We start from the raw sequence: 10,359 nt of genomic DNA, 5'->3' as shown, positions 1-10,359 counted from the left end.
ACTGCTAGCCCCACTACAACCACAACTGCTAGCCCCACAACCACAACTGCTAGCCCCACAACTACAACTGCTAGCCCCACAACCACAACTGCTAGCCCCACTACAACCACAACTGCTAGCCCCACAACCACAACTGCTAGCCCCACAACTACAACTGCTAGCCCCACAACTACAACTGCTAGCACCACTACCACAACTGCTAGCCCCACAACCACAACTGCTAGCCCCACTACCACAACTGCTAGCCCCACAACCACAACTGCTCGCCCCACTACCACAACTGCAAGCCCCACAACCACAACTGCTAGCCCCACAACCACAACTGCTAGCCCCACTGCAACCACAACTGCTAGCCCCACAACTACAACTGCTAGCACCACAACTACAACTGCTAGCCCCACTACCACAACTGCTAGCCCCACAACCACAACTGCTAGCCCCACAACTACAACTGCTAGCCCCACAACCGCAACTGCTAGCACCACTACCACAACTGCTAGCCCCACAACTACAACTGCTAGCTCCACAACTACAACCGCTAGCCCCACAACTACAACTGCTAGCCCCACAACTACAACTGCTAGCACCACAACTACAACTGCTAGCCCCACTACCACAACTGCTAGCCCCACAACCACAACTGCTAGCCCCACAACTACAACTGCTAGCCCCACAACCGCAACTGCTAGCACCACTACCACAACTGCTAGCCCCACAACTACAACTGCTAGCTCCACTACCACAACTGCTAGCCCCACAACTACAACTGCTAGCCCCACAACTACAACTGCTAGCCCCACAACCACAACTGCTAGCCCCACAACCACAAATGCTAGCCCCACAACTACAACTGCTAGCTCCACAACTACAACCGCTAGCCCCACTACCACAACCGCTAGCCCCACAACTACAACTGCTAGCACCACAACCACAACTGCTGGCCCCACTACCACAACTGCTAGCCCCACAACTACAACTGCTAGCCCCACAACTACAACTGCTAGCCCCACAACCACAACTGCTAGCCCCACAACCACAAATGCTAGCCCCACAACTACAACTGCTAGCCCCACAACCACAACTGCTAGCCCCACAACTACAACTGCTAGCCCCACAACTACAACTGCTAGCCCCACAACTACAACTGCTAGCCCTACTACCACAACTGCTAGCCCCACTACCACAACTGCTAGCCCCACAACCACAACTGCTAGCCCCACAATCACAACTGCTAGCCACACCACCACAACTAATAGCCCCACAACTACGGCTACTAACCCCACAACTGGGACTACTAGCCCCACAACTGAGACTACTAGCCCCACAACTGCTTCTATTAGCCCCACAACTGGGACTACTAACCCCACTAGTATTAACCCCACAACTGGGACTACTAGCCCCACTAGTACTAGCCCCACAACCGGGACTACTAGCCCCACAACTGAGACTACTAGCTCTACAACTGAGACTACTAGCCCCACAACTGCTTCTATTAGCCCCACAACTGGGACTACTAGCCCCACAACTGCTTCTATTAGCCCCACAACTGGGACTACTAACCCCACTAGTACCAGCCCCACAACTGGGACTACTAGCCCCACAACTGCGACTACTAGCCCCACAACTGGGACTACTATCCCCACTAGTACTAGCCCCACAACTGGGACTACTAGCCCCACAACTGGGACAACTAACCCCACTAGTACTAGCCCCACAACTGGGACTACAAGCCCCACAACTGGGACGACTAACCCCACTAGTACTAACCCCACAACTGGGACTACTAGCCCCACTAGTACTAGCCCCACAACTGAAACTACTAGCCCCACAACTGAGACTACTAACCCCACAACTGGGACTACTAACCCCACTAGTACTATCCCCACAGCTGAGATTACTAGCCCCACAACTGCAACTACTAGCCCCACAACTACCACTACTAACCCCACAACTGGGACTACTAACCCCACTAGTACTAGCCCCACAACTGAGACTACTAGCCCCACTAGTACTATCCCCACAGCTGAGATTACTAGCCCCACAACTACAACTACTAGCCCCACAACTACCACTACTAACCCCACAACTACCACTACTAACCCCACTAGTACTAACCCCACAACTGGGACTACTAACCCCACTAGTACTATCCCCACAGCTGAGATTACTAGCCCCACAACTGCGACTACTAGCCCCACAACTACCACTACTAACCCCACTAGTACTAACCCCACAACTGCAACTATTAGCCCCATAACTATGACTACTAGCCCAACAACTGGGACTACAAGCCCCACAACTGGGACTACTAACCCCACAACTGGGACTACTAGCTCCACAACTGGGACAACTAACCCCACTAGTACTAGCCCCACAACTGGGACTACTAGCCCCAGTAGTACTAGCCCCACAACTGGGACTACTAGCCCCACAGCTGAGACTACTAACCCCACTAGTACTAGCCCCACAACTGGGACTACTAGCCCCAGTAGTACTAGCCCCACAGCTGGGACTACTAGCCCCAGTAGTACTAGCCCCACAACTGGGAGTACTAGCCCCACAGCTGGGACTACTAGCCCCACAACTGCAACTACTAGCCCCACAACTGGGACTACTAACCCCACTAGTATTAACCCCACAACTGAGATTACTAGCCCCACAACTGCAACTATTAGCCCCATAACTATGTCTACTAGCCCAACAACTGTGACTACTAGCCCCACAATTGAGACTACTAGCCCCACAACTGGGACTACTAACCCCACTAGTACTAGCCCCACAACTGGGACTACTAACCCCACTAGTATTAACCCCACAACTGGGACTACTAGCCCCACTAGTATTAACCCCACAACTGGGACTACTAACCCCACTAGTACTATCCCCACAGCTGAGATTACTAGCCCCACAACTGCAACTATTAGCCCCATAACTATGACTACTAGCCCAACAACTGTGACTACTAGCCCCACAATTGAGACTACTAGCCCCACAACTGGGACTACTAACCCCACTAGTACTAGCCCCACAACTGGGACTACTAACCCCACTAGTACTAGCCCCACAACTGGGACTACTAACCCCACTAGTACTAGCCCCACTACTGGGACTACTAACCCCACTAGTACTAGCCCCACAATTGAGACTACTAGCCCCACAACTGGGACTACTAACCCCACTAGTACTAGCCCCACAACTGGGACTACTAACCCCACTAGTACTAGCCCCACAACTGGGACTACTAACCCCACTAGTACTAGCCCCACTACTGGGACTACTAGCCCCACAACTGGGACTACTAGCCCCGCAACTGGGACAACTAAACCCACTAGTACTAGCCCCACAACTGCGACTACTAGCCCCACAACTGGGACTACTAACCCCACTAGTACTAACCCCACAACTGGGACTACTAGCCCCGCAACTGGGACAACTAAACCCACTAGTACTAGCCCCACAACTGGGACTACTAGCCCCGCAACTGGGACTACTAACCCCACTAGTACTAGCCCCACAACTGAGACTACTAGCCCCACAACTGGGACTACTAACCCCACTAGTACTAACCCCACAACTGGGACTACTAGCCCCGCAACTGGGACAACTAAACCCACTAGTACTAGCCCCACAACTGGGACTACTAGCCCCGCAACTGGGACTACTAACCCCACTAGTACTAGCCCCACAACTGAGACTACTAGCCCCACAACTGAGACTACTAGCCCCACAACTGGGAACACTAACCCCACAACTGGGACTACTAACCCCACTAGTACTAGCCCCACAACTGAGACTACTAGCCCCACAACTGGGAACACTAACCCCACAACTGGGACTACTAACCCCAGTACTACCCCTACTACTAATCCCACAACTGCAGCTGCTATGACTACTCCAGCTCCACCAGCCATCTCTGTAGGTGAGTGAATTGTTCTCTCCTTTTTAATCTGTCCTTCTCTCTGTCTGACTCGGGCTCTTATATCAGTTACTGTGTCTGTCTGACTCGGGCTCTTATATCAGTTACTGTGTCTGTCTGACTCGGGCTCTTATATCAGTTACTGTGTCTGTCTGACTCGGTCTCTTATATCAGTTACTGTGTCTGTCTGACTCGGTCTCTTATATCAGTTACTGTGTCTGTCTGACTCGGGCTCTTATATCAGTTACTGTGTCTGTCTGACTCGGGCTCTTATATCAGTTACTGTGTCTGTCTGACTCGGGCTCTTATATCAGTTACTGTGTCTGTCTGACTCGGGCTCTTATATCAGTTACTGTGTCTGTCTGACTCGGGCTCTTATATCAGTTACTGTGTCTGTCTGACTCGGGCTCTTATATCAGTTACTGTGTCTGTCTGACTCGGGCTCTTATATCAGGTAATGTGTCTGTCTGACTCGGGCTCTTATATCAGTTACTGTGTCCAGTCGATTCATTTTCGTGTTTGTTTATATAAACATTTTTTGCAGACACATATAACAGAACTGCAGATGTGACGATAAAGATTATGCAGAATTTTACAGAAGAACTGGAAAACAAATTGAGTCAAGCGTACATAGAGTTCGAAAAGAATTTTAAACAGCAGGTATGTTCAACAAGAGGGAGAGGGGGAGAGGAGGGAGTGGAAGAGGAGAGAGAGGGAGGAGAGGGAGAGGGAGAAGAGAGAGGGGGAGAGGAGGGAGTGGAAGAGGAGAGAGAGGGAGGAGAGGGAGAGGGAGAAGAGAGAGGGGGAGAGGAGGGAGTGGAAGAGGAGAGAGAGGGAGGAGAGGGAGAGGGAGAAGAGAGAGAGGGGGAGGAGGAGGGAGTGGAAGAGGAGAGAGAGGGAGGAGAGGGAGAGGGAGAAGAGAGAGGGGAGAGGAGGGAGTGGAAGAGGAAAGAGAGGGAGGAGAGGGAGAGGGAGAAGAGAGAGGGGGGAGAGGAGGGAGTGGAAGAGGAGAGGGAGAGGGAGAAGAGAGAGGGGGAGAGGAGGGAGTGGAAGAGGAGAGAGAGGGAGGAGAGGGAGAGGGAGAAGAGAGAGGGGGAGAGGAGGGAGTGGAAGAGGAGAGAGAGGGAGGAGAGGGAGAGGGAGAAGAGAGAGGGGGAGAGGAGGGAGTGGAAGAGGAGAGAGAGGGAGGGAGGGGAGAGAGGCGGGAGAGGAGAGAGGGGGAAGGGAGGGGAGAGTGAGAGAGGAGAGTGGGAGAGGGAGAGGAGAGGGGGGAGGGAGGGAGGGGAGAGATGACGTCTCATCCCTCAACATGTTTTTTGTTTTGTTTTGTTTTTTCAGATGAATGAAGTTTACCGCGGCGTCGCTGGATACTTGGGTGTGAAAATCAAAACCCTCAGGTCATCCTCATTAACTGCTCCGTGTCCAGAGAGACCTGCTTGCAGTAATCACACCTGCTGCCCGTGCCGCGCGCTCACACACACTGGAACGGCTCGCTTTCTTTTAAAGGGGACACGCGTTTTAGCAAACACGCACTTCCATTAGAAAACAGCGGGTGCCACGCTAGATTACAAATGAGAATGAAATGTCACGATGGCTGCAAGAGCTGCCTTCTGCATGCGAGACCGACTGAGTGAATCCCAGTGCATGATGGGTTAGGGTGGCTTTGCTGTGACATCACCCAGAGTCACAATGCCTCTCCTCTCTGCTTCTTTCTCCAGTAAAGGGAGCATCGTGGTGAATCATGAAGTTATGGTCCGGATTCATAATACAGGCAATGCCACTGAAGAGTACAACACAGTCCTTAAAGAAGTGAAGAACGCTTTGAATGAGGCTGCAGACTGTGACGAGAGTGATCCAGGTACGAGCCTGCTCCTCTATACACAGAGATATCGAGAGTAACAAAACACACACATTACAACTGCCCCCTTTATAGACAGGGACAGCATTATAACTGCCCCCCTACCCCCCTAACCCCCCTCCAGGAACCCTGACCACGGTTTTCAGATCCAGACTTTTTCTTGTTTCAGATAAAAACTGTACAACGCTGGAGCATCGATGTGAATTCAACCGTGGTCAGAAAAGAAGAGTTTGATCCAGAGGGTAAGTCTGTTATATTTGTGATGAAATAGAGAGAAAGAAAGAAAGAAAGAGAGGAAAAGCAGGAAAGAGACGCAGAGAGAAAGAAAGAAAAAAAGAGCAGCAGAGAAAGAAGAGAAGAATGAAAGAGAAAGAGAGGAGTACTTGGGCTCTGCTGTCATCGCTGCCCTCAATACCTGCTGTGCTGTCGCTCCTATTCCTCACCCTCCTCTTCCCTCACCCTCCTCCTCCTCCCCCCCCCCCCTCCTCCTCCCTCACCCCCCTCACCCCTCCTCCTCCCTTCACCCCTCACCCTCCTCCTCCTCCCTCACCCTCCTCCTCCCTCACCCCCCCACCCCCAAATCCTAACCCTCACCCCTCACCTCCTCCCCTCCTCCCTCACCCCCCTCCTCCCTCACCCCCCCACCCCAAATCCTAACCCTCACCCCTCACCCTCCTCCCCTCCTCCCTCACCCCCCCTCCTCCTCCCTCACCCCCCACCCCTCCTCCCTCACCCCCCACCCCAAAATCCTAACCCTCACCCCCCACCCCCCCTCACCCCTCACCCCACTCTCCCTCACCCCCCTCACCCCCTCACCCCACTCACCCCCCGTCTCCCTCCTCCTCCTCCCCCTCAGGTTTCTGCAAGAATGTGGCTCCCACTGACTTCAAACAGTTCTACACGTACCACAACACCTCTGCTACGGGGATCGTGTGCGTCTCTGTGTGCGACAGCCGACACCAGAACCACTACACCTGCCAGCTGGGCCACTGCAGCCTGCCCGCCTCCGGACCCCGCCTGCTTGTAAGTGTGACCCAGAGAGAGAGATTCCCAGGTTAGAATACGGAGAACCTCTCCCCCTCCCTCTCCCTCTCCCTCTCCCTCTCCCTCTCTCCCTCTCTCCCTCTCCCTCCCCTCTTAGTTCTTCTTTGTTCCAGGAAAAATTAATCTCCACGCTCCCTTCATAGCACTCTCCAATTCTTCAATTCTGTTTTTTATAGCACTTATCTTTTTTTAAATGAGAATCATCTTTCTTTCCTCTCTCTCTCTCTCTCTCTCTCTCCTCCTCTCTCCTCTCTCTCTCTCTCTCCTCTCTCTCCTCCTCTCCTCTCTCTCTCTCTCTCTCAGCTGCCCGATCTCAGACTCGCACTGGTTTCTGGGAAGCCACTGTCAGAATAAGATCTCCAAAGCCGGGGTCTACGCTGGGGTGAGCCTGACCACCATCGTGCTGCTGGCTGCTGTGATAGGACTCCTCATCTACCAGCTCAGGACCAAGAGACTAACAGAACAGAGGTGAGAACTGAGGACACAGAGGGACTGGGAGAGAGAGCGGGAGGGAGGGGCTGGGAGAGAGAGGGAGGGGCTGGGAGAGAGAGGGAGGCTGACAGTGTGAGGGAGGGAGGCAGTGTGGGTTCTTGTGGAGCTGAGGAGGGACTGGGAGGGAGGGAGGTAGTGTGGCTCTAGTGGAGCTGAGGAGGGACTGGGAGGGAGGGAAGCAGTGTGGCTCTAGTGGAGCTGAGGAGGGACTGGGAGGGAGGGAAGCAGTGTGGCTCTAGTGGAGCTGAGGAAGGACTGGGAGGGAGGAGGCAGTGTGGCTCTAGTGGAGCTGAGGAGGGACTGGGAGGGAGGGAAGCAGTGTGGCTCTAGTGGAGCTGAGGAGGGACTGGGAGGGGAGGGAGGGAGGGAGGGGCTGGGAGAGAGAGGGAGGGGCTGGGAGAGAGAGGGAGGCTGAGAGTGTGAGGGAGGGAGGCAGTGTGGTTCTTGTGGAGCTGAGGAGGGACTGGGAGGGAGGGAGGCAGTGTGGCTCTAGTGGAGCTGAGGAGGGACTGGGAGGGAGGGAAGCAGTGTGGCTCTAGTGGAGCTGAGGAGGGACTGGGAGGGAGGGAAGCAGTGTGGCTCTAGTGGAGCTGAGGAAGGACTGGGAGGGAGGGAGGCAGTGTGGCTCTAGTGGAGCTGAGGAGGGACTGGGAGGGAGGGAAGCAGTGTGGCTCTAGTGGAGCTGAGGAGGGACTGGGAGGGAGGGAGGCAGTGTGGCTCTAGTGGAGCTGAGGAGGGATTGGGAGGGAGGGAGGCAGTGTGGCTGTAGTGGAGCTGAGGAGGGGACTGGGAGGGAGGGAGGCAGTGTGGCTGTAGTGGAGCTGAGGAGGGGACTGGGAGGGAGGGAGGCAGTGTGGCTGTAGTGGAGCTGAGGAGGGACTGGGAGGGAGGGAGGCAGTGTGGCTCTAGTGGAGCTGAGGAGGGGGACTGGGAGGGAGGGAGATAGTGTGGTCTAGTACCCTAGATAGAGTTGTTGACCTCCTCTTCTGTGTCGCAGGGAGAGGGACAGTAAGGAGGATCTGGTCAGCCAGTGGTTTGAAGATGATTTCAAGTGGCCCAATGCTGACAGAGGAGCCTCCTCTCACCCTGAGACCTTCAACGAGAGAGGTGACTGAACAATACAGCTATCTATAGATATATACATATATATATATCACTACAGATACACACACATCTATCTATATTCACACACACACACCATATCTATAGATAGCCTGACACAGCAAAGAATTCACTACAAAACCAGCAGTGATGTAAACGTACAAGGCAGTGACCTCTCACCCCTCTCCGTCTCTCCCGTGGGGTCGCAGGTTATGGAGATTCTGGGGCGCAGGAAAGGTCTGCCTACGAGCGAAACTTTTCCCTCTCGCTGGGGAACCTGAACACACAGATGGCGGTGAGTTACTGTACCCCCAGTGTGCCACTGATCTGTGTGTGTCTGTCTGCTGCCTGTCTGTGTCTGCCTGCCTGTCTGTCTGCCTGCCTGTCTGTCTGCCTGCCTGCCTGCCTGCCTGCCTGCCTGTCTGTCTGTCTGTGTCTGTCTGCCTGCCTGTCTGTGTCTGTCTGTCTGCCTGCCTGCCTGCCTGCCTGCCTGCCTGCCTGTCTGTGTCTGTCTGCCTGCCTGCCTGTCTGTCTGTCTGTATGTCTGTCTGTGTCTGGACGGATGGATAATACATTGAAAAAGCTGTTCAACTTTTTTTTTTTTTCCTCTCTCCCAGATGAAAATTGAAAGACCTCGGATCAAACAATCTGAGATTTAGGGGTCCTTTTGAGTTTTGCAAGAAGGGGAGCTGCTGATGAAAGGGGGTGCCCCCCCTGTACCCCACAAATGCACTTTGAATTAGAGTGATCGAACAACACCAGTTTCACCCAAAAAATGCCACTGAAAACTGTATTTACTATGTGTCAAACATGCATGATAAAATGAATAAATTATTTGTATAGGTGTGTAACACTGGCTGTGCCTTTTACGTTCTCTCCCCCCCCCCCCCCCCGGTTCACATTAATTGGCTGCGCTGTGCGTATCATATATCAAATCCAAAGTGCTTTATTTACACACAGACACACACAGTCTCTCAGCGTGACATCAGCGCTGTGATGTCACGATGATGTCACTTTTCTCTGCTCGCACCAGCAGTTTCAGGGGCACCATGAAGGGGTTCAAAGGGCACAGCCCTGCTCTCGACCAATCGCTTTCACGCTGCCTGCTTTCCTGATTGGTGGGTTTTCCCACAGCAGTATCAACACTTCCATTGGCTGCCGTGTTAGTATCTTGACTCTCATTGGTCCCTGTGCTAGCCCCTTCACTCTCATTGGCTGCAGTCTTGGCCCCCTCCACTCTCATTGGCTGCTGTCTTGGCCCCTCCACTCTCATTGGCTGCAGTCTTGGCCCCCTCCACTCTCATTGGCTGCAGTCTTGGCCCCTCCACTCTCATTGGCTGCAGTCTTGGCCCCTCCACTCTCATTGGCTGCAGTCTTGGCCCCTCCACTCTCATTGGCTGCAGTCTTGGCCCCTCCACTCTCATTGGCTGCAGTCTTGGCCCCTTCACTCTCATTGGCTGCAGTCTTGGCCCCTTCACTCTCATTGGTGGCAGCTGTAGAAATGTCATCTTGGTCAGGGGCTGCATCTGCTCCCTGATTGGTGCCGGTTCCGGCCTCTTCGTTCGGCTTGGCTCTAGGGGCAGGGGCAGGTCTCTGATTGGCTCTAGGGGCAGGGGCAGGGTCTCTGATTGGCTCTAGGGGCAGGGGCAGGTCTCTGATTGGCTCTAGGAGCAGGGGCAGGTCTCTGATTGGCTCTGGCTGGGGGCTGGGCTGCTGCAGTCACCCTGGAGTAGACCTGCCTCAGCTGGTGCTGCAGCTCCTTTCCATCCAGCAGGGGGAGCTCCTCGGGCAGAGAGAGTATGAGATCCAGAATAACAGCACTCTCTGGAGAGAGGGGGAGAGAGAGAGAGAGAGAGAGGGAAAGAGAGGGGGGAGAGAGGGGAGAGAGGGACACAGAGAAAGAGACAGAGGGAGAGAGACTTTATAAAAACACACAAAGAAACAAACA

At 53.8% G+C, this 10,359-nt stretch overlaps 2 protein-coding genes across 2 annotated transcripts; both read left to right on the top strand.

The window, feature by feature from the left end:
* Positions 1-357: 357 nt before the first annotated feature.
* On the top strand, positions 358-5,476 carry LOC131731604 (mucin-2-like; the record flags this gene model as incomplete). Its single annotated transcript, XM_059020818.1, has 3 exons — positions 358-3,919; positions 4,461-4,576; positions 5,255-5,476. Coding segments are annotated over 3 exons (3,882 nt in total), but the record flags the coding sequence as incomplete, so codon positions are not given.
* Positions 5,477-5,605: 129 nt separating this feature from the next.
* On the top strand, positions 5,606-9,296 carry LOC131731605 (mucin-3B-like). Its single transcript, XM_059020819.1, has 6 exons — positions 5,606-5,774; positions 6,631-6,793; positions 7,122-7,286; positions 8,308-8,417; positions 8,621-8,706; positions 9,029-9,296. Exons 1-6 carry the CDS (start codon positions 5,606-5,608, stop codon positions 9,068-9,070), a joined length of 735 nt encoding a protein of 244 aa, XP_058876802.1. The 3' UTR covers positions 9,071-9,296.
* The last annotated feature ends 1,063 nt before the right edge of the window (positions 9,297-10,359 follow it).

The sequence above is a fragment of the Acipenser ruthenus genome, unplaced genomic scaffold (assembly GCF_902713425.1).
Source record: "Acipenser ruthenus unplaced genomic scaffold, fAciRut3.2 maternal haplotype, whole genome shotgun sequence".
NCBI lineage: Eukaryota > Metazoa > Chordata > Actinopteri > Acipenseriformes > Acipenseridae > Acipenser > Acipenser ruthenus.
This window is presented reverse-complemented; position numbering and strand designations above follow the sequence as displayed.

Coding starts and splice junctions, on each gene's coding strand:
- LOC131731605 (XM_059020819.1), top strand. CDS start 5,606: ATGCCTCTCCTCTCTGCTTCTTTCTCCAGTAAAGGGAGCATCGTGGTG. Junction 8,418..8,620: donor TGAGACCTTCAACGAGAGAG/GTGACTGAACAA, acceptor GTGGGGTCGCAG/GTTATGGAGATTCTGGGGCG. Junction 8,707..9,028: donor ACCTGAACACACAGATGGCG/GTGAGTTACTGT, acceptor CCTCTCTCCCAG/ATGAAAATTGAAAGACCTCG.